The sequence below is a fragment of the Manihot esculenta genome, chromosome 9 (genome assembly GCF_001659605.2).
Source record: "Manihot esculenta cultivar AM560-2 chromosome 9, M.esculenta_v8, whole genome shotgun sequence".
Taxonomy (NCBI): domain Eukaryota; kingdom Viridiplantae; phylum Streptophyta; class Magnoliopsida; order Malpighiales; family Euphorbiaceae; genus Manihot; species Manihot esculenta.
In genome coordinates this window covers 18,446,794-18,472,023 of record NC_035169.2, presented here as the reverse complement: position 1 = coordinate 18,472,023, position 25,230 = coordinate 18,446,794, and the positions used below count along the sequence as shown (strand labels likewise).

The 25,230-nt window shown below is 32.2% G+C and overlaps 2 protein-coding genes across 2 annotated transcripts; one reads left to right on the top strand and one right to left on the bottom strand.

Annotated features, from left to right (window-relative positions):
* The first annotated feature begins 12,307 nt into the window (after positions 1–12,307).
* Positions 12,308–14,759, top strand: LOC110621874 (cytochrome b561 and DOMON domain-containing protein At5g47530). The gene is made up of 3 exons (XM_021766149.2): positions 12,308–13,050; positions 13,650–13,904; positions 13,994–14,759. The coding sequence occupies exons 1-3, from the start codon at positions 12,439–12,441 to the stop codon at positions 14,324–14,326; spliced, it is 1,200 nt and encodes a 399-aa protein (XP_021621841.1). The 5' UTR covers positions 12,308–12,438; the 3' UTR covers positions 14,327–14,759.
* A 36-nt stretch (positions 14,760–14,795) lies between these two features.
* LOC110621875 (inositol-phosphate phosphatase) lies at positions 14,796–20,017 on the bottom strand. Its single transcript, XM_021766151.2, has 12 exons — positions 19,788–20,017; positions 19,643–19,698; positions 19,502–19,552; positions 18,690–18,770; positions 18,453–18,556; positions 18,279–18,363; positions 17,797–17,851; positions 17,647–17,690; positions 15,676–15,744; positions 15,495–15,595; positions 15,365–15,421; positions 14,796–15,154 (listed from the first exon to the last, which is right to left on the bottom strand). The coding sequence occupies exons 1-12, from the start codon at positions 19,984–19,986 to the stop codon at positions 15,058–15,060; spliced, it is 999 nt and encodes a 332-aa protein (XP_021621843.1). The 5' UTR covers positions 19,987–20,017; the 3' UTR covers positions 14,796–15,057.
* Positions 20,018–25,230: the final 5,213 nt, after the last annotated feature.

Here is a 25,230-nt window from a genome sequence, read left to right as displayed (position 1 = left end):
ATGAGCGCCCGTCCTCCAGCATTGCCTAGGGCAATGTCTAGTGGGTCTAGCAGAGAAAAAGCAGCAAGAGACCCTAGAAGGTCTCTGGATCTGGGTAGAAGCAGGTCAGTAAGGGGAAAAGTTCAGGGAGGAATGTCAGAGGATATGGGGGATGACATGGATGTAGAGCAGAGAAGGGATGGCAGTTTGGGAGTTAGCATGTCAGAAGAAGGTATGGGAGAGTCCCAAGGAGGCACTCAGGCCTCGGGATTTGTGCATCCACCCTACTACCCACACTTCTCACAACATCCCGAGTATTCGATGGGAGGTACATCGGATAACCCTAGCTTTACCCCTTATCCCACACACATGCCTGCCCCAGAAAGGAGACTTTCATCTCTGTTTGGGACTTTCGGCCGCCGAAAGTGCCGCCGAACATGCATGAGTTTCGTCTCTGTCTGGGAGTTTCGGCCGCCGAAGGTGCCGCCAAACCTGCCTGACTTTTGGCTCTGGAGGGACTTTCGGCCGCCGAACCTGCCGCCGAAAGTGCCCTGTTCAGCCTTCCTTTGCATGTTTTTCTATAGTTGTTTCATGATGTTTTAGGGGGTTTTTGGGGAGTAGTTTAGAGATATGTTCTAGTATGTTTGGTCCCTCATTTGAGTCCACCTGTGTAGGTTCGGACCCGAGGAACCGAGGACCCCAGCAGTGAGTTCAGCTGCTTCGGTGTTGTCAGAGTCCGCCAGAGGTGAGTGGAACTAAACTTAATCCTTTTAAATTGAGAAATTAAATGTTTTTATCATGTTTCATGCATCATGATTATGCAATAGGATGATTGCATTAGTTTTCACGAATATGCCGCATTGCATCGATTGTTGTTGATGTGGGTGAATATTGGAACAATTGGTACTCACTCTCACCAGACTATTCCCTTAAAGTGGGAGGTCAAGGGTTCGAGTAGTGGGGGAGGCGACCTAATTTCCAAAGGGAAATTTGGGCCAAATCCACTTGGGGAAGGATGCGATGCAAGAACCCAAGGGGACAAATCCTGCCAGGAACCCGTGAGGGTGAATGGATGTTAAAAGCTGTTCACGACGCCAGTGGAAAGCCCGAGGTGGCATAGGCCAGGCGAGGGATAGCCCTGGGCCGTGAACGGTAGCAGTGTCGGTGAAAGGGTCGGGCTGTTACACTTAGTTTCAACCAATCCTCAACTAGAAAAAGGGTTTCAGCCACTCATGGCTGAACCAAAACAGAAAATAGATGAAAAGAAAGCAAGAATATGAAGAACTAAGGTGGAGAAGGGGCTGCCCTTGCTTGGCCGAATTTGGGAGGATGAATTCTTCCTCTTCTAGGCTTCTTGAAGGCTTTAAATATGTCTTGGGAGGCTGCCTAGGGTTTCATGGCAGTCCATGAGTCTTTTAGAGGCTGCCCAAAGTGCCCTTGGTCCAACATGTGCCTTCTATGTGCATGTGTGAAGGGAAAAACGTGGAGCATGTCTTGAATTGCAAGTGGGGGGCTCTTTGGTCTTTTAATTACTGTCCAAGGTCTTCAAGATACTGCCCAAGGTGTGTCCAAGAGGCTGCCCACGTTTTTGGAGGCTGCCCATTCACTAAAGAGGAAGGTGGAGCCTCCTTTGGAAATTTGAATGTGCATGGCATGAACTGGGAAACATGTGATCTTCAAGATTTGGCTTCCTTAGCAAGATGGATCTTGAAATCCAATATCTGAATATGAATCTTGGAGATTTGAATTTCAAAATACTTTCCTTCTTTGGCTCTTCAATTATGGCAGCTTGAGATGTGGCTTCTAGAATAAGAAAAAGGCAACTTGGTGATTTGAAATTTGAATTTCAAATTGCTTTGGCTGAATGTTCTTTCCTTCTTTGCCACTTTCCTTATTTAGAACTTTCCATATTTAGCTTGACTTGATTTCAACTTGGCAGGCTTGCTCTCCAGGCTTGCTCTCCTTTGCTCCAAATAAGGCAGTTTTAGGGGTATTTTCTCCAAAGTGTCCTTTTACACCATTTTCTGCAAAATAATATTAAAAGCACTAAATTAAGCAGAAATCATGTAAATATTCATCAATAATATTAATATAAAATGGACTAAATTATGCTCTATCAAATACCCCCACACTTAGCCTTTTGCTTGTCCTCAAGCAAACAAACATAGTCAGATAAGCTCTTCTCACTCTAGATCCTTATTTCCACTTAAGCTCATACTCAAGACACTTATTTTGAAGCATTGCAGTGAAGACTATATGCATGAAGATTACCCACCTATTTTCCTTGTTTCTCTTTGCTTACCATGGCTAGGATTTGTTTTCCTCAAGAGAGACATGCACATTAATTTGTTAAGACTTTTTCTAGCTTTTGGATTGACTTGCCCTTACCTTGAAGTACTTTATTCAGGCTTTTTGCACTTTGATTTTGCTTGGAAAGGTCGCCAACCTTTTGACGTGAAGGTACATATTCGTGATACCCACCCCAGTTACTCAATTGATCACCTTTCCGAGTGGCTACTAGCTCTTTTCATAGTCTTTTTGACCATTGAAATATTTTCTTGTTTTGTGCTTTTGAGGGCTTTGCCTTTGCTGAATTTTCTTTCTCTCAATGATTTGGGCAAATCAACACCAATTGCTAAAGCAAGTCATGTTAAGTTCATTCACACAATTTTAATTTATTCCCAATCAATTGAGGGTCATCAATATATTTTTCACCATGGCAAACTCAAAGATTCAATTCAAAAGGCAATTCTCAAACATGAATATAACTCACTGCAATTGATTCAACATAAGTTTAAAGAGTTATCACATCAATGGGGTCATGGAAAGAAAAACTCATCCAACATAGTTCATTAGTTTGAGTAGAGCAAAACAAAAAGAAGAATAAGGTTGTGGTTGTGTGTGTTTTATTGAAAGCATAAAAATAATAAAAATGAAAAAATTTTGCCTAATGCAAGCAAACTAAAGATTAAAGCAAAAATAAACTTAAAAGTAAAAATTCAGATATATGCACCCCCACACTTAAATCATGCATGGTCCTCAATGTATAAGAAACATAAAAGAACAAAGGAAACTGAGTACTCCCCTGGGTGTGGTGTGCATGGTGCGATCCTCTTAATCAAGGCTCAAGTAATTGGAGAAGGGAAAAGAGTCCCAATTGCATCGAGCAAAAAATACAGCACTCCTTTTGATTTGGTCATGAACCATCCTACTTTTTCCATGTACTCATGAAGTAACGTGATTAGCTTCGCCTCTTTCAGATGAGGTGTGCCTCTAGCTCTTATGTTTGCATTTTTGAGCACTTCCAACTTCAGTTGATATTTCTCCATAGGTGGTTGCAATTTGGCATCAAGTTCAAGCAAAACAAATTCTACCTTATCCGGAGGTTTGGGAAGGCATTGATCTGCATGCTCCTTTGGTTTGGGCTCTTGGACCTCCACTTGTTCCTTGTGCACATGGGCTGTTTGCATTGGATCTATGGTATAATTGGGTTTAGTATCTTTCTTTTGCATAGGACCTAACTGAGGTGGAAGACTGATCTGTGTTGGAATCTGTGGAACAAGGTTCGTTGGCCGAAAAGTGTCTGAGTTCAGCGGCCGAAGGTCTTCAGTTTGCGGAGTGAACTGCGGCGATGGATTCTGCGTCTGAAGATTGCTTGGGTTCGGTGGCCGAAAGATGTCCATGTTCGGCGGCCGAATGTCTTCTGTCTGCACAACCTCAATCTGCTGGATGCTGCAGATGGTTTCCTTCAGTTTTGGTTCTTCCTGTCTTTCATCATCTTCTTGGCTAGCCTCCCTGCATGAATCATTAGTTAGAATATCATCTTTTATATCAAAATTATCTTTGCTCAAACAATCAATGATATTTGAATTATCAACAAGTTCTGTTTGATCTGTTTGTTTGGACAGACAGTATTCTGGTTGTGTTTCTTCAGAGGCTTGTTCTTGTACTTGCCAACTTTCCTCATCAGCTTGACGCTCTTCCTCTTTTCTTACCATGTCTTCTCTCCATTTGGCGGCTACTCGATCCACTTCCTGTTGGAAATTGTGCAAAGTTTCCAACATCTTACGAAAATTAGTTTGGGATCTTGAGGTATTGCTTGGGCTTGATAGTCTTTGTAGTAGTTAGCCCCTTCATAGCCATAATTCGGATGGTCTCCCCAACATGGATTGTAAGTGTCATGGTAGGGATCATATATTGACTGTCCATAGAATCCTTCACATGTATGTACTTGTTGGAGTTGTTGTACTTCAAGAGCTTGTTCAGCTTGGTCTATAACAGAACTTCTCATAGCAGCGATTTGTTCATAAAGTTCCGCAAGGAGAAAAGGTATACTTACCTCGTCCATGATTTAATTCTGCGATGGTGACTTACTTGGGTGAGATGATGGGCGGCTGAATGTTGATGAAGTTTGGCGGCTGGAGTGGAGTACTTTCGGCGGTTGAAGATTGATGAGGTTCGGCGGCCGAATGTTGAGCAGAATGCTCTACGGTTTGCTTTCCTAGCCTTCTGAGAGTGCGTTCAATTTCTGGATCAAAGGGTAGAGTGTCCCTATTTTCAGATCTGGTCATGAAAGAAAAATAAACAAACAAGTAAAATCAATTCCCCGGCAACGACGCCAATTTTTAATAGGAGCGGTTGTCGAAGCCGGTCAAAAATAACCTTCTTGGTTACCTACAATTTATAACTGCAGATAGTGGTGAAGGATCGAATCCACAGAGAATCGATTACCTATTTATTTATCTCAATCAAGACTAAGAAAACTAATTGGAAACACAATAGAAAGCAAGTAATTGCAAATAGAACAAAAGTAAAATGCAAGGAAAGTAAAAAGGGGGGTTTTGAGATGATTTGATTAACAACTATTGAAAGCAATTAAAACAGCAAATTGTAACAGCCCGGACGTGAACCCCGGCACTGTTACCGTTCACACCCAGGGCTATCCCTCGCCTGGCCTCTTGCCACCTCGGGCTTTCCACTGGCGTATGAACAGCTCTTAACATCCCTTCACCCTCACGGGTTCCAGGCAGGATTTGTCCCTCGGGGGAGCACCTACGGCCCATCTTACCCCAAGTGGATTTGGCCCAAATTTCCCTTTGGAAATTAGGTCGCCTCCCCCACTACTCGAACCCTTGACCTCCCACTTTAAGGGAATAGTCTGGTGAGAGTGAGTACCAATTGTTCCAATTGGAACAATTGGTACTCACTCTCACCAGACTATTCCCTTAAAGTGGGAGGTCAAGGGTTCGAGTAGTGGGGGAGGCGACCTAATTTCCAAAGGGAAATTTGGGCCAAATCCACTTGGGGTAAGATGGGCCGTAGGTGCTCCCCCGAGGGACAAATCCTGCCTGGAACCCGTGAGGGTGAAGGGATGTTAAGAGCTGTTCATACGCCAGTGGAAAGCCCGAGGTGGCAAGAGGCCAGGCGAGGGATAGCCCTGGGTGTGAACGGTAACAGTGCCGGGGTTCACGTCCGGGCTGTTACACAAATAATCAAAATAAAACAAGAAATCAATATGAGAAAAGTCTAGTTGAAGATATGGATCCACTTTGGTTGTTTGGGTTGATCATTGAAACATGGTTATCTTGATTGATTCAATAGGTTGATTATGGGGGTGGAAGACGCTTCTCACCACCATGTCTTTCCTTATGAACAAACTGATTAGGGAACGTCCTCTAACCAATTACTAATCAACAAATTGCCAAGGAACGTCCTTGGGCCAAAGGCATCAAAACAATTGCCAATTGCATGAAGAACAAGAAAGATCCAAACCCTAACTACTCAAACGCATGAGATGATGTTAGATCATGCAATTCCTTGGATTTTTACACCAAGTGTTCTATGGACAGAATATTTCCAGCAATTACGGACTAACAAATATCCTAATCCAACAATCAATTAACTTTGCAATCAAGAATCAAGTGGCCAATTTGATCAAAACAACAAAGCAATCTTAGAATTAAGCATCAATTGCATGAATATTGAATAAAATCAAAGACAAAAGTTTCTGTTCAGATCTCACAACCCATTAAACAACCTTAGTTTCAACCAATCCTCAACTAGAAAAAGGGTTTCAGCCACTCATGGCTGAACCAAAATAGAAAATAGATGAAAAGAAAGCAAGAAGATGAAGAACTAAGGTGGAGAAGGGGTTGCCCTTGCTTGGCCGAATTTGGGAGGATGAATTCTGCCTCTTCTAGGCTTCTTGAAGGCTTTAAATATGTCTTGGGAGGCTGCCTAGAGTTTCATGACAGTCCATGAGTCTTTTAGAGGCTGCCCAAAGTGCCCTTGGTCCAACATGTGCCTTCTATGTGCATGTGTGAAGGGAAAAACGTGGAGCATGTCTTGAATTGCAAGTGGGGGGCTCTTTGGTCTTTTAATTACTGTCCAAGGTCTTCAAGATACTGCCCAAGGTGTGTCCAAGAGGCTGCCCACGTTTTTGGAGGCTGCCCATTCACTAAAGAGGAAGGTGGAGCCTCCTTTGGAAATTTGAATGTGCATGGCATGAAGTGGGAAACATGTGATCTTCAAGATTTGGCTTCCTTAGCAAGATGGATCTTGAAATCCAATATCTGAATATGAATCTTGGAGATTTGAATTTCAAAATACTTTCCTTCTTTGGCTCTTCAATTATGGCAGCTTGAGATGTGGCTTCTAGAATAAGGAAAAGGCAACTTGGTGATTTGAAATTTGAATTTCAAATTGCTTTGGCTGAATGTTCTTTCCTTCTTTGCCACTTTTCTTATTCAGAACTTTCCATATTTAGCTTGACTTGATTTCAACTTGGCAGGCTTGCTCTCCAGGCTTGCTCTCCTTTGCTCCAAATAAGGCAATTTTGGGGGTATTTTCTCCAAAGTGTCCTTTTACACCATTTTCTGCAAAATAATATTAAAAGCACTAAATTAAGCAGAAATCATGTAAATATTCATCAATAATATTAATATAAAATGGACTAAATTATGCTCTATCAGAAGATGTTTTATTGAATCTGAAGAAAATTCTTAGCGTGCATAAGGATACATATGGTACTCCTATCTTATACCAAGAAGTTTGACAATTATGCTTTATATAACGTTAACTACACCTTACATGCTTGTAATTATTTATCTAATTTTCTATAAACATGAATATGCTTGCTTTATTTTATTATTTGTTTACAATCACCCACTGAGTATTAGCTCACCGTGTTGGTTTTTATCTCATGTAGGTTGTAGATAAAGTAGGCATAGCGGAGGTCGTCAAAGATCTACATCAGACTTCAAGACCATTATCATAGCTGGTTGTTTAATTCTTTGCGTTACAGTACAGTTATATTTTGGCATATACATATTAAATAGAGTGGGTTATGAGGATTATGTAAGTTAAAATAATATAATCATTTATGGATAAAGAGAAAGAGCTAAACATTTGCATGTGATGATATTAAAAAAAAAAAAAAGGTGATGTTGTTATGAAATGTGTGCTAAATTAAATAATAGTAAGATTTCAAATGATAGTTAATAGTATAATTATAAATATGTTTTTTACATGTACTACAAGTTGCAATGCTGATAAAACAGAGGAAAATCTGCCAAAATTTTAGTTTAAAATCTCACATTTACTTTAATCACTTTATGAAATTTACTTAAACTATCTAATAACTTGGTAATTACAGATAAAGAAAATTGTTTAGTTTTAATATACCTAAAAATGTATAGTTTGTGACAATCCTTACTTTGTCTACACTTTGATAGGATAAGGGGTGTTACACTTGCAACATACATATCACAGATCCCGTGGTTCTAGTAGTAATGGTGATAAGAGAAAAGGTACGTATTGCACATGGAGAGTGTTCTATGAATGCAGATAATTATGAATATGAAACTTATGATACAAATGAATCTTCAATGGAAGCAACCTCTATTGGTGTTTAGAGATATGTAGGACATTCTCAATGGGGACACTCAAATCCATATTTATATAAGTCTCCTCCATCGTATTCTGATTTGTCTTCATCAAAGCAATCATTCTCCCACACCCAAACTCAGTCCAATCTTGGTGATCAATTTGGTATAGGTTCATTCTTCAACTTTGATCCATCACAATACTATCAATATCATCAAGATTAAAGCTCTCAAACACAAAATGAAGGTGGTGGATCTACTCAAGAACCTGTTAGACGCTCATTCTGATGATAATTGAGGTAAGTTACTATATATAATGTTTAAAATTTATATATTTTATGTTTATTTGATATATTTGTACTTATTATTAAGTCGTATAACTTAACTTTCATTATATCTTTCAATATATTTTAATTTCATGAAGATTATAAATTTTTCAAAAAAATTTGAGTCGCGATAGGCTGTTACCGTTACGTTATGATCATTACAGACCTATTTCCGTTACCTGCAACCGCAAACACAGTTGCGACTGCAATTTGAAATCATAGTCCAGATACTAGAAACTATAAGGCACTAAATGTCAAAACTATATGATCTAATGACCATAATTGTAATGGTAGCGATAGAACTCAAAATTCGAACACGTGGAATATCTGATTATAACTCTAACATTCATACCATGTGAACACATGTTGTACTCTTAATCTAGCCTATGATTCCTACTAAATTTATTAGGGTAAGAAATTGATATTTAATATCTTTTATTTTACATGAACACATTCCTACTCAATTAAGTCCCACATTTTTTTCTAAATTGTAATACCCGGCTAGAGTCCGGCATCGGCATTCCTGTAGTCCGGTGGAATCTCGGGTGTCGGAATTCCCTAGACGGGTAATACATATGTTTTCTAGTTATATCCGCCTTGAGTAAGAATGAGCTCTCGTAGGGGATAAATAGCAGAGATATAGTGTATGCACAGGTTAAGCCTTGGAGGAAAGAAAAGTTTAATGGGTTGATAGAATGTGTGATCATGTATGGGATTTCACAGGTACACAGACAGTATAGCAGGCTTACTACGGGTCCCGGCGACCTTAAGTCGATCTGGATTCTAGTGCCGATAACAGTTCGGTTTCTGGGCTGTTACATAAATCTTGTATTTTCTCAAATCCAAAATATCTATTCTTTTAAAAAACTTTCATTACTTATAAATTTATACACATATTTATGGCACATCTATATAACATTTCATCAACCCACACTTTTAAAGATCTATCAAATCTCCCGACCATAATTACATATAAAAAAATAAAACATATATTTTAAATTTCACCAGATATTTTCAACCTAAACAAGACTCTATGAAAAATTTTCTCTCTTTCATGTCGACAACAACCACAGTAAGGTTAAGAAGTTTAAAGGAAATCAATTATAAAAAGGTTCAACCAATTTATCATTACAATCATAAATTATACTTCAATTCAATTTTAAAATTAACCAACCAAAATATATCCCAATTGATGAATTTTTATGTAAGCAGAAAGCAAATACATTCTTAATTATTTCATTTAAGCAATTCAAACAACAAAAGATTTATCTCCAAAATTTCACTCTTTCGGTCAATATTTTTATTCATCAAATAGTTAATTATTTCTCAAGAAATTTTAATCGAAAAGAAAATTATTATAGATTAAATTATATTTCATAAATATTCAACCAATCTATAAAAATAATTTGCTATAAAGACATTTGGAAACTTATGACTCAATTGACCATTTTTCCTAGTTGAATTATAACTATTCACAAGCAAGTATAATCCTAAGAAAATTTCTTCAATTCAAAAACATTAAGTCTGGTCCAAGTCTCAAAATTTCATTTTCGAAAAGCTATCGTGAGTTTCTATCAGATGTCGACAGTTAAAGTTAGATCTGATTAAAATCTGCCGTAAAGTCCAAGACTAATTACTCCATGTCAATCTTTTATTCCAACAATTTTTTGACAAAAGCTTAAATTTAACTATATAAAAAAAATATCAATTAAAAGAAAAAACAAATGGATATTTACTTAGATCCTTCACCAAGGATTTTCTCAATTTTTTTCTTTAAAATTAAATCTTTGATTCTTTCAACATTTCTCCATAGATACTAAGAAGGAAATAAATTTATAAAAGAGATTAATTACATAAATAAACACATTTTAAGTTTATTTTCATTAGTCTTTTTCAGCTAATGGCCTCTTTTCCCACTATTTCTCATCTAATTTATTTTCTAAAATTCCATACTCAAATTTCATTAGGAGATAACTAATTAAAAAAATATAATAATAAATATAAATTTAAAAAATACTATAATCAAATTTGGGCCGTACAGAAAGATTTCAACCCACCGTTTATTTTATGTTAAATAATTTTTTTTAAATGAGAATTAGAGATTGGAGTAATTGAGATTGGAGGAGTAGAACATGAGATTGGAGGAGTAGAAAATGAGATCTCTTAGATTTACTCAGATACACTTGTAAATGTTAATATAAATAATCTTTAAATACTCTAATTAACTCAAAATTTCTATCAATTATATAAATTTCTCATAAATAGTGAAAAACTCAATTTATATGTAATCTTCATTTCATTTCATTAAACAATTAATTACGTTGAACCAAATGTAATTATTAATTGGCTAATTATGCTTCTCTCCAGCTTTGTTGTTCTTTCCTTCTATATACTAAAAAAAATAAAATTTTTGGATTTTCTTTTTTTAGAAATAAGTTGATCTCATTTTCAATATTAAAAAGGAAATTAAATTTTCAAAGGATAAATTATGAAAATAGTGTGATGTTTTTTTTAAAAAAAATTGAAGAATAAAATTTGAAATTTATTGAATTTATTTGGATTTACATATTTTTTTTAAATCAAAAATTAAAAGTTAGAAGAATAAAATTTGAAATTTATTGAATTTACTTAGATTTAATTATTATTAGACTAAGTGTGGCAGTATAAATTGTACCATGTTTAAATATTAATCAAACGATAATCATATGGTAATAATTAAGACTAAAGTAAAACCACTAATTGCACGAAGATTCCAATTTTCCATGAAGGTTATAGAGTTGTCTGTCACGAGGACGCGTAGAGCAACATGACAAATGGCGAAACGACAAGGTACAGCGACAGTACATAGGAACAAGTGCTGATGATGGAGTGGGTATGTCAGAAGCGACCAAATTTTAGGAGTTGACCTCTATCACTCTCCACGTGGCAGGTGATAAGGCCGGTGCACGGTAGGCATACTGGTTTGACGTGAGAAAGAAAAAGGGGTAATCGACTCGTTTAACAATAAACCTAACCCCAACCTATCCCTTCTCATTTGTGTTTCGCGAAACAAAAACGGTTCGTTTCGTCGATTTTTTCATAAAAACTTATTTTCTCCAAATTTATTTTTGAAGCTGCAAATCATTATTGAATCAGGCCCCAGTTCCCACATTCGGTACTGAGTTCCATTTTACCTTCAGAAATACTCAAATTTATTTCTTTTAATAAAATTTAATATTTTTACTTTATATTAAAAAAATATAATTGAAAATTATTTAAAAAATTATATTTTTAATATATATAAAAAATAAAAAAAATATATAGAATAAAGTGAATATTAAATAATATAGTATGCACCATTATTTTTATAAAGCAGCATTTATAGTAATTAAAATTAATAAATTATTAAAAACTTGAGTAGACAAGAATTTTTCCTTTTATTATTATTATATTTGGCTTTTCAATATTTTTAAACAGAAAAATTAAGGCCAAACAATTGTAAAATTTTCCTTGTATTGCACTCTTAGAATTGCAAATGAAAGAAAAGGACAATTGTCATTGACAAAGGGCTTCCCAATGAGCAGCCAACCAACTAACCTCCACTCACCAAAGTCTATATAGAGTTTAACTAAAAGCTCTAAATATATATTTATTTATAATTTTATAATTAAATTTAAAAATTATTTTTTTAATTTACTATTTACTCTCTATATTATAAAATACTTTTCATTTTAATAAAATACTTCTCCACATTCTCTGTGTTAGATTTTTATTTTGATTTTTTATATTGGACTACCAAATAATATTAAAATTTACCAAGAAAGTGGCAGTTGCAGGCAGATGATATTAGCTGGAGGGAAAAAGTACTATTAGAATTTTTCTTTTTTTTTTTTTAAATTAAAAAGGGAAATAAGTTTACGCAGCAGTCTAGATTCTAAATTTTCCAAGAAAGTGATATTAGCTAGAAGGAAAATCTATTATTAGATTTTTATTTTTTTTAATAAAGAAGGAAATAAGTTCACATACCATTTTAGATTCTAAATTTCAATCCCAAGTTTACTTGTAATAGAGCAATTCAATTTCAAAATGAACAAAGTTACACTATGGTTTTAGGTGGAGCCATCTCAACAGACAATCCAACCAACCCCACCATTCTATTTTCTTCTATATAAAAAACTTCCATTGTCTTCTTCAAATCCTCATATTGAAATCTCCAATCTTCTTCTCTGTTTCTTAGATAGAATTTTCGCTTTCTTGGGTCTTCTGCAACCATGGAAGGTTTGCTAAAACTTGTGTTATCTCTCTCAATTCTCATGTCTATGATTCTCTCTTCATCTGCTCAAACATGTTCTAGCTATTCCTTCTCTACCAACCAAGTCTTCAGTGCATGCAATGATCTTCCATATTTGAATTCATTTCTCCATTGGAACTATAATTCATCAGCAAGCAAGCTTCAGATTGCATACAGGCAAACAGGAGTCAGTTCTTCAAGATGGATTGCTTGGGCTATAAATCCAACATCAACTGGGATGGTGGGCTCACAAGCTCTTGTGGCATTCCAACAATCTGATGGAACAATAAAAGCTTACACTTCTCCTATAAGCAGCTACCAGACTTCATTGCCAGAAGGGAAGCTTAGCTTTGATGTATCAGATTTATCTGCTACATATTCCAACAATGAGATGATCATATTTGCTACCTTGGGAATTTCAAGCATTGGAACTACAACTGTGAACCAGGTTTGGCAAGAGGGTCCAGTTTCTAGTGACTCTCCTCAGGTTCATTCCACTACTGGAGCTAACGTGCAATCCATGGGCACAGTTAATCTTCTTTCTGGGACTGTTGCGGCAAGTGGAGGAAATGACAGAACCAGGAAGAAGAATGTAAGTACTTGGATATGATCTATATTCTGTTTTATCACTAATTTTTGGAAAATATTTATTATTTAGTCCTGTAATATAAAGAAACTTGTTAGTTAATTTTTTAGTTTTGAAAAACATATTAAAATATTTTTGAGATTTTAAAAAATCTATTAATTAGTACTTCTATTAATTTTAGTTATAATTATTAAATATTTTACTAGAGAGATATAGAAAAATTTATTAGTTAATTTTTCGGTTTATAAAAATATATACTAATTAATCCATCCATATTGAGTGCATTTAAACTGTTTTTGCAACATTTAATATTTAAAATTAATGGAAGGACTAATTAGTATACTTTTTAAAATCTTTTGAAGAGATTTTAGTGTATTTTTCAAAATTGAGAAACCAACGAATTTTTCTATATTATAAGGATCAAATAGTAACTTTTTCTTAATTTTTTTTCAAGTTTTGAGTTTGATTTTAGAGAAATTTTTGGGTTTGGTTTGTTTTTTTGCCCCTTGAGATTTGAGATTATCAGATACATTTATGATTTAGCTAATGGACATGTTAATCATTCTGCATAATCCTGATAAAAGTATTTGATATAAAAATTTCAGATTCATGGAGTTCTAAATTCTGTCAGCTGGGGCATCATGATGCCTGCTGGAGCTTTAATAGCAAGGTACCTGAAGGTATTCAAATCTGCAGATCCAGCATGGTTTTACCTGCATGTTAGTTGCCAGTCCATAGCCTATATTGTTGGTGTAGCTGGATGGGGAACCGGTCTGAAACTCGGCAGCGAATCTTCCGGTGTACAATATGATGCTCATAGAACAATCGGAATCATCCTTTTCTGCCTTGGAACTCTTCAGGTTTTGAGAAATTTTCACACCATATCTTGTGTTGTGATCTTTCAATGTATATTATACTAAAACAAAGTGTTGCTTTGCTTTGAATTTAGGTGTTTGCTTTGCTTCTAAGGCCAAAACCAGATCACAAGTACAGATTCTACTGGAACATCTACCACCATACAGTTGGATACACTGTTATTATCCTTAGCATCATCAACATATTCAAAGGATTTGACATCTTGAATCCTTCAAAGAAGTGGAAGAACGCTTACATTGGTGTGATCGCAGCTTTGGCTTTCAATGCTGTATGGTTGGAAGGCTACACTTGGTATCTAGTGGTGAAGAGGAGAAGATCAGAGAGTGCTTCGAAGATGCCTCAGGGCATCAATGGATCAAATGGGTTCAATGGACATGGCGCTATGCAACACGGCCAGGGCGTGTAGATGCCTTGTTTTTTAAACATAGGTTGTGGTTTCTGGTTTGGATGCCATGGTTATATTTATGAATACACATTTGGGAAACCTTTGGACCGAGGGAAGTTAGGATTAGGAGTGATTCTTCTTACAGGATTGGTGTTGTTGAAAGATGTCTGGACAGTATTTCTATTTACATCTGAGATGTCGTGTCTGTTCTTTATAATTTTCTTTTATTATTATTTATTTATATATATATATATATATATATATATTTTTGTTGATGACCCTTGTGATTTTCATCTCAATTCTTCTTCTTCATGTATGTGGGGGTCCACGAGACGAGTACCCAATTCAACTATTCTCAAACCGCTTGATCCCAGTTTGGTTATTGGGTCTACAACACAACTGTCAATAGTTTGTTTAATCAAGAATTCTGTCTATAATTGCATAGCACTTCTAATCTGACTACGTTCATGAGCTATAGAAGAACAAGCTGTTTAGAGTACGACAGTTTTTCCTTAACAATATTTGATTCTACAAATTATGCTCCGAAAAAATGCTATAAGTCATTTGGAAGAATCATTGCTGATATCAGCTAGCCTTCGTTCTAAACTATCATAATGAAACCCAGCTAGCCTCACTTCTAAACCATCACAATGAAAACCAATGAGGACACTGCTAGAAGTTGATTACAGGACTGAGAATCGAATTATTAAACAGCAGCTAATTTGTAATTTGCAAAAGTAATGGTTACTTTCTTATCCTGATTGCTGCAAAGCATCGACGAATGCATCCTTCAAGAGAGGATTTGAAGCTGCCACTCTATGTGAGGTGATGTCAAAATCTTTACCAGACCTGACTTAAAACAACCATAAAAAAAACATAAATATTCTATTTTGAACAAATTCTAGGTGTATTTGTGTTCTTAGTGTCATAATAACGGCATGATGGATGTCGACACATGACTTGCTCACAGTGTCATTCGGAATGACAGAGTGGAGCACTAACTAATTCTCTTCAAGAAAAATCATGACTAGACGTTTTATATGCAAGTTTATCACTTACGGGTCATAAACAAGTCCTCCAGCTTCTTTGACGATCACGGTACCACCTGCCACATCCCTGATCACCAGAGTAGATAATATCAATCTTGTTTAATGTTCTAAATTTGGTTAAATAATTCAGAAGCACATACCATGGACCCCCAAAACCAGTTTCATAAAACATATCAAGTCTTCCACATGCAATTCCACATAGATTCAGTGCGCAGGAGCCACTCATCCTAAGGGATCTCACCTGATAAGAAGAGGATCAGATATGAAGCTTATGGAATCAAACACTCTTTACCAAATCATGGATGCAAGTTCTAGTCTTACCTTGAAAAGCAAGCTATTAATTCTGTTTGTAGTGGTATCCACAGTAGCCTTGTCACGTTTTGTTCCAACCTTCTCTTAGCAGAAAATTTGATTAGTTCTCAATAAGATTCCATATCAAGCACAGTAGGATTGGAAGTTCAATATCAAAATAACAACAATAAAAGAGCTGGACTTGAAGAAAAGAAGAGTGAACTTGAACCTAGTGACGCGCAGAACCATTTTGAGGCACTGTCCAATGTTGGGCACTATATGAACATTGAAACCTTGTGGAAACATGAACTTAAGAAAGGTTTCCATTCTTTTCTTATATAATTTTGGGAACTCCAGGGAAATTTTGAAGCAACCTTAACTTAAAAAGTTAGCTTTTGAATTAAAAATGTTTAAGTGGTATTTTAACTAAATTTAAAAAAAAATGTACTGGAAATGGGGAGAGAGAGAGGAAAATAAAACCAGTATTTCATTATTGTACTCTACTAAAACAAGGAAACCAACCTCTCTTCAAAAATAATTCATGACAATAAAGTTTTCAGGAAAAAAATAAATCTTGTAATTATTATATTTAACTCTTTATTTGGCATGAATGATTTTGCAAAAAAAGAATTCAAATAATTCTTGCAAAATCAGATTTCATCCACATGCATGATGAAAATGTTTTAAGTTAAAAAAAAAAAAAAAAAAAAAGCTGAATTTTTGTATTTCAAAAAAGAGAATTGTAAGAAAGAAATCAATTAAATTGAATTCTTGCGAAATTCTTGATTTCAAAAGGAGGATAAATGTTTATACATTGATATACTTATCTTTGAAGAAACCTTGGTTTAAGGACTATGGAATTTTGCACTTGACTATATTCTTGAAATGATTGTCTGTAGTGTAATGTTGAGATAATAATATCGTTACAAATGACTCTGTGTACATGTGTGGTGTTTCCTTTTTCGGTTTTCCATATCTGTGCTACTTAGGCTTATGCTATAGGAAAGAAGAAAGGTCACAATTTCTAGCATCCCTATTAAAATATCTACTAATTGCTACAGTGAAATTAAATATTGTGAAATACAATCAGAAAGGAAAAACCTAAAACTTTCAGATGCAGAAGAGAAGTTTACTAGGGTTGTGCAAGAAAATTGTAGAACATTTACAAATGTGAAATATTAAATAAGTTTCAAAACAAAATTAGGGAGCATATGACAGATGAGGCCCTTACAAGCAAATTGAGACAAAAAAAAAAAGGGGAGAGAGAGTGAATAACACTACATTCCTTCGATGAAATTAAGCATTAAAATAAGAGAAGTCTCATGAAACAAAACCTTATCTTACTGCTAAATTTTACATCAAAGTGCACCCTAATGTGATAGAGGCATCCATGGCACAAAATGAAAGTTGATGGGGCCACAATATTCTTATATGAGTATCCTTGATCCCTCCCAGATTATAAGTTTTGGTTAAAGAAGGAAAATGCCAAAAAACTAAATTTAAGGCCTTAAAGCAATCTCAAAATTTATTTTGCTTGAACATGAACCTAATGTTCTTTTGTTGGTCATCAGCTACATGTGTAAAAGACAAGATGGTTGTTGACTCTTAGAAGCATAGAATGTCCAACACACAGTACGCAATAAAGCTGAAATGCGTAATGCATCTGAGATGACAAAAAGTTATGCAACAATTAACTTCCACTTCCCAAGCGAAAATAAAATCAGTGTAAAAATATAAATTATAAATATAGGAAAAAAAAAAAAAAAAAAAAAAAAAAACTTTTTGCAGGATGAAAGACACTGCTGGGAAAAGCAGAATTTTGATCTCCAGTTTCTAATATAATTCTATGTAATTAAGTTGGTTAACTCAGCAGACATATTATGCTAGTAATAGTAGTTCATGTCTATGAACATTACTAATTTTAGTTCTATCTTTTAAATGGCAGTATCAAACCAAAACTGATGTCAATAGCAAGTTGACAAAGAAACAGCTAAAACACACCTCTGTTGCAAGAAGAGACTTCACAAGCTCCGTTTGAGATGATACTGTAAATTTGAAGAACAAAAATACATTTATTAAGTGCGATAAAAGAAAAGAAAAGCAAAGCAAGTGCATCAAAACATGGAGATTGACAATAGAAAACTTAGTTACCTTTTATGGGGTTCCCATTAAGAAAAGCACCTTTTCCAAGGATGCCAGTAAAAAGCTACATCAAAGAGTCCAAACGTTAAGTTTTCTTGTGAAGTAACTAACTTTTAAGACATAATTTAAAAATTGTAACAAATTTGACATGTCAATCATATGGCAGTCTCAAGCATCCAATCATGACCAAGTTAAGAGCAAGAAGCAATATAAAAAATATGCTTCATAATTTCCTTGTAATAATTAGGTTCAGCAGCATTTAAATATGGACAGCCCCAAATTCTTAAACCAGATAAAATTCAATTAATCAACTAGTGTTCATCATATGCTGACAAGTACACCTAAACAAGACTTGAAATATCAACCCAGGCAATAGATAAATTAATTGGATAGCTTTGCACGTTCAAAATAATATTCTTATCCATGTAAAATCTGAAAACAATTGCTTGGCTTCATGTGATAAAACATAACTGGAGTATAAGAATTCTCACCTCATTTAAAATAGGGTTGTAAACAACACCTACAGTGGGAACCTTTCCAATTGTAAGACCAATTGAAATGCAGACAAAGGGAAACCTAAAAACCGGAGTACATTGTGATAAAAATTATGTATTGAACAAAGAAGAAATCACCTTCACCAGACAAAAAAGAAAACTGTCAGTTACCCATGCACGAAGTTGGTTGTTCCATCAAGAGGATCAACTATCCATGTGGGTTCATCAGTCAGCTCTGTAATACCATAGGCAGCAGTAGTTTCTTCCCCAATGAGCTATGATCGAGTAAAAGAAAAGGTTTCAATGGAAAAACAAAGTAACTGTTGAGGAGAAAATACACTCCATAATGGGCAAAAATCTTGAACTTCATTAGCCAGAAGGAGAAGAAAGGGAAAGATAAGAGTCAACCTTATGTGTAGGGTAACATTGTTTGAGATGATTAAAAATGAGATCTTCACAAGCCTTATCAGTTTCAGTGACTAGATCAACCTGCAGTTGAGAAAAAAAGTAAAGGTTATGGGTAGCTGCAGGCCCATATTGATGTTCATTTAATTATGCTCATGCTAACCTTCAAACCCGCCCTCCTCCCACCCTCCACCCTCCTCCCCATTCAACCCAAAAGAGGGGGAAAAAAAGTAGAAAAGAAAAGAACGAAAGGAAAAAGAAACACACTGAAGTATGAGGAATTATATACTCTACTATTCGGAGTGCATCTTGTGAGGCATGCAAAAAAATATGTTGATTGGAATATGCATGTCAAAGCAAATAAATAAATACTTGAGGCACCTAATATTAGTAATAGCAATAGTAGTAACGGTAATAAATGGAACTTCATCTGATCAAGCATCCGGGTTTAAATATGTAGCCATTCTTGGTAGATTGTGAATCTGCATCAGAAAACATACATGCATTCTCTTTTCTATCATTCTCTTAGCTTTCAATTGCAAAGAAACTATATTAGCATTATAATGCAGCAAAAGCACATCCTAATCCTATGACCAGCAATCATATCGAGTTGTGTTTACAAATCATATCATATATAAATATACTAAACTGCATCTGGATTTTCAATTACAGTGCCAAGCGCTTCTTTGCCACATAAACAGCACATGGATGTGACTTAATGCATCAACATTTTTCCCAATTTGTTTTAAAGAAAGGCAAGAGAATAAGAGAGGAAGAAGTCCTGCATACAAAATTAAATAAATAAATAAAAGTACCTGGCCTTTGTGCTCTACATGCTTGGTCTGGTAGAATCCCTTGCGGATAATCTGAACCCACCAAAACAACAACAACAACGAAAACAAACAATAAAGAAAAAATTTGGGTTTATAAAAATAAAGAAATCAAAATTGAATAACCTCTCCAGCTCTCTTAGCTGCTTCAACAGCAGTTTCCAGGAATCCAGAGAATGAATCTTCAAAATAAATAGATAAATAAATAAGCAGATGCAAATCAAAGAATCCAAAAAGCAAAAATGAGGAAAAAAGCATAATGGGGTCCTACCATTTTCTGCCATAGCGAAGAGAAGTGGATTTGCGGGCGATGAAGATGATGAAATGTGAAACGGGTTCTTCGTGTTTAAGACGAGGAGCCTGGGCGTTAGAGCACTGGCAGAAACAAAAAGGAGGCTTTTTCTCTGTTTATATGCACAAACAGACACCAACTGCAACTGCGAGATACGAATTACGTCAAGAGTTTGCATCAAATTTTTGGGAAAAGATAGATGCCATTTCTGATTTATTACGCTTCAAAGTTTCACTAATTTATTTTTTAAAATTTATTATTTACAAAATAAATTAAAACTTCACTAATATTTTAAAAAAAATTATTAACTAATCCTTTTAATAATATATTTTACTATTTAATTTTTATAATTTAAAAAAATTATTAGTTAATTTGTATTTTTATAAAAAATTTACTAAATAATTTATTGAGAATATTTTAAAATTTTAAAATATTTAATAGTTAAAATTAATAAAAAAAATTAATTAATAAACTTTTTGAAAAATTAAAAAATATTTTAATATATTTTTAAAATTAAAAAATTAATTAATAAATTATTCTCAATATATATACTAAACAAAAATATATTGTTGATCCAATATACACTAAATTTTTTTAAGTGAAAGACAAAATTTACTTAAATTATATAATAAAAGTTAAAAATATTAAAAAAAATTTCTATTTAAATTAAATTATTATTAAAATATTAAATAATTTTAAATAAAATTAAATAAACTGAAAAGACAATAATTCACTCGCGAACTTTTCCCTTAATTCTAGTAAAAAAATATTTGTTCGCGGAAAACATAGTTTATCAATAGAAATGACCAACTTACCACTATAATTTCTACAAAATAATTTTAATATTATTAAATAAAATTTAATTAATAAATTAATAAATTTTATAATTTCTACCCCTAATGGCTTTAAATATTTATTCTTCTTACTGGATTAATTTTAGGAGTTTTCTAGATTTGGACAGTAACACTAAAGAACATAAAATGTTACGCAGTAATAATTGAATGGAGTACTGAATTGAGAATAACACTTTCGAGAAAAACAAAAAAAAATTGAGAATAACACGAATCGGATCTGGCCTTCCGGTTGGAGGATATGCGAGAGAATATGCCTTACCATGATTTAGAATCTGCACAACTTCTGATGCTCTTATTCAGCATTAGAGAGATTAGATTAAAATATTTTAATTAAATTTTAAAAATATTAAAAATAAAATATAAAAATAAAAAATTTATTAAAAATTTAAATTAATTAAATTAAATCGAATTATCAATTTAATTTTAAATTGGATCGATTAATTACCCACTCCTCATAACACTGATCATTTTAGAGCTTATGTAGTTTAAAATGAGCAGAGAAATATATATTACTTTATTATATTAATAAAATAAATATAAAAAAATTATTAATTTATTATATAATATATACTGTAGTTAAAAATATTTTTTAAAATTAATTATTTTTATGCACATTTATAATTTTATTATATAATAATAAATATTATAACTGTTATTAGTTATAATATTTTTAATTTATATATTATTTATTGTAATTTTAAATAATTTATTAAAGTAAAAAATATAATTTTAAAAATTATAGTTGATAAATTTTAAAAAGATAATATAACATATATAAAAAAATAAAATAAAACATTACCCTTCGAGAAGAAATTGATATGAAATAGAGTTTATAGGTTTCAATCTTTAGTAGTTATTAATACCTGATCATTGTTTTGCAGTAATTTATATAATTTTATATAAGTAATTTTTTTATAATTCACTATTTTAATATTTTAATATTAATATTTTAATTAAATTAAAATATTCAAAATTGTTATCTATTCAATATTGGTTTAAATATTCAATTTCATATGTATATTTGTTAAAAATGTTTAAATTAATTTATTTTTAATTTTTCATATTAATTTAAAATTTTTAATATAAATTTAATTTAACGATTTCTTATATTTTTATCTGATGTGGCTCATATTCTAATAATATCGGCTCATTCTAAATGAGTCAGATCAAGAAATTTGAATTTATGTCCTTTCTTCTCATATAATTTCTTTAATCGCTTTAAGTCAACGATATTTCTCGTATTTTCAAAAAAAAAAAAAATTCATTCAATTTGAATGTTTTTCTATTTATAATTCTCTTAATTAACGGGTAATAAAAAATAAATATTTAAAATACTTTTAAAAATACTTAAATTCTTTTTGATATCATTTACATTGTCTAAATTAAATTTTAATTTTTAAATTTTAATATAATTAACAGATTAATTTTTATATTTTAAAATTAAATTTTTAAATTTCTTTATATTTAATTTGTTTAAAATTATTATTTTTCTTTTTATTATATATATTAATTCAAAATTAATAGATAATTAAATATTTTTAAAAATATAATTTATTCTTAAATACTCTTTATAAAAGTTTATAATTTATTTAAACGATTATTTAGTATCACTTAAAAATAGCTAAAATTGTAAGTATTTTTTAAAAATTTTATTGAAATATTTTAATAAATGAAAATTAAAGAATAAAAAATATTAAAAATTAATTAAATAAGGTATTAAGTACAAAAATTAATGGGACTTAAATGTTTTCATAAATAAAAAATAAAAAATAAAAATATTTAAATTATAATAGATGAAGATGGATAGATTATAGAAAAATTTAAATATATATTTTTAAAATTATAATGATTAATTTATTAATTATGTTAAAATTTAAAAATTTAAATATAATTTATTTATTTAAAAATAACGATAAAAATATTTATACACTGATGAAAGAACTTTAATTTAAACGTATTGATTATAAAAAATTTTATTATTTAATATTAAATTTTAGAGATTTATTCGTTAATTATATTAAAATATAGAATTAAAGTATAATTATTTTTTTTAATTTACTTGAAATTTGAAAAAATTAATTTCTTGTTTTTTGACTTAGTTTTTAGAATTAATTTTTTTTTAATTTCTTTGATTTTAAATTAAAATAGATTTTGATTACAACTTTTAAATTAATTTATTGAATCAAATTAATTTTATCCTAATAAATCCAAGTATTATCGTTCCCAAGGGAGCTTCTCGATCATGTGCTTTGCTGTTTTCCGCCCAGCCCAAGGAACCTTCCTCTTATGTCCGAACAGTTTTATGGGGACAGCCTAATTTTTTGAAGAACGTACATCTAATTTTCTCATTTTTATAGACATTTTTGGTAAATAATTAAATGAAAATAAATGTAATTAAAATTTTATATTTTTTTAAGAGTTAAATAAATTTAATGTAACTATTTATTAATTAAATTTATTTATTTTTATTAAAAACTAAATAAGTCTTGATTTAATAAATATTATTTTTCTAATTTTAAATATCAAAATTTAATATTCTAATTAACATAAAAATTAAAAAATATACATAGAAATAATAAATAATTTTTCAAATTACAAAATAAAATTTTATTATTAAAAAATATTTTTATTAAATAATATTATATTAAATTAAAATTTATTTACTTTTTATTAAAAATATGAGCTTAATTATAAAAGAATTAGACCGAACTTACTTAATGATAAAGTAAAAATATATAAATTTAATTAGACTTATTTATTAGTAAATGCTAAACGTGGGAGTTTATTCCCAGCTTTTATTTTCTTTAGTCGGATAGAAAATGAGACTCCAACCTTAACCTTTAAGTAAATTATAATATTTTTAATTTTTAAATCAAGTCAGGTTAGGCCGTTTTTACTTTCTTATTAGTCTATGATTTAACAATGTTAATTTGTACTCTAATCAATGGTGGGAATTGTAATATATCAATAATTAAATAAAACTTTATATAGAAACAATTTAGGTTTATATCACCTATTTGAATTAATTTAAATTCATTTTATTAAAAAAATAAAAAAAAATTAACCGCATGACAGTTAATTTTAAAATAAAATTTTTCTTCTCATCGAAAAAGATATACATACGTGAGAACTCAAAAAATAAGGATTGTCGTTGCTTTTATTTTTATTTTCTATATACATATATATCACAAGACACAAGATCAAAAGAAAAAGAAAGAAGAAATATAAGAGCAAGTATTAGTGCATTCTTCAACATTCACTCTCATTACGATTCAAAATCTGAACTAAAATCGAAAAATAAAAAAATTGAACGCAAATTGAAAAGAGAAAAAATTAAATCGAATCAAATTAAATCAATTTAATTCAATTCGATTTAATAAAGAAAGAACCGAAATTGAAGTCGGTGTTTATCATTTCTCATATTCCAATTTCATGTATGAATCGGCTCAGACATGTATGAATCGGCTGTAATCTCTGAAGACAACTTTATCAACTTCTTTGTAAAATTAAAATAACTTAACTACTACAAAATTTCATAAATAATAAAAAAAAAGAAATAAATAAACAAACCTCCAATGTATAGATCAAGAAACACACAAATACAAGTTATTTACATAGATCTAAATGCAAATACCTAATATTAGTTGTAAATCTAAATGCAAAACACCATGGAGATCAGCGGCCTCTATCGCAGAGACTAGTAGGAGCTTTTTCGAGGCTTCAACAAAGGTGGCGAGTGGCTTCGACGAAGGCAACTAGACAATGAGGCTTCGCAACTTCTACTAAGGCAACAAGACGATGAGGAGTGCTTCTTCTTCGCGGCATCGATGAAGGCAGTGGTGGTGATAGGGCTTCTTCGCGACTACAACGAACGCAATGGAAACAACAAGGGGGTGCTTCTTCTTGGTGACAATGAGGGCTTCTCCTTCAATGGTGGCAATGACGAGGAGGACAGTGATGAGCTCGCGACACTAAGAAAGAATGAAGAAAGGAGATCAGCTTGATGGAAGGAGGGGAAAGAGTAGGGAGAAGAGGAGGTAGAAGAGAAAGGGAGGATATATAGGCAGAAGAGAAAGGAAGGATATATAAATAGGTAGGGTTTTGTTATTTTTTTTATATATGGAGCAGTTTACTTTGGTTTTTCTCATGAACCGAAAACTGAAATTTTAAAAAGTCAATAATTAAATTAAATTGAAAAAACTAAATAACTGAATTAATTAATTCGATTTGATTTGATTTAGTTCGATTTAATTTGATTTTCAGTTAAAATCGAAAACTGTTAAGCTCTAACTCTCATATTTTTGAAATCATTATTTTTCTGCAATTCTAAAATATGCATTTAGACTTAAAAAATGATTTTAATTAGTGTATAAACATGTGATCGATGTCTTGATTAGTAAAGTAAACAAAGATTCGGTATCAGAACTATCATGTTTGTTTGCTAGTTTATATATGTTTTTAACATGTTAGTGGTGTTAGAATGAATTATTACTTTTGAAAATTTTGCTGCAATTCTGAAATTTTTTTAATGTAATTATGAACTCCTCTTTAGACATACAATTATAACT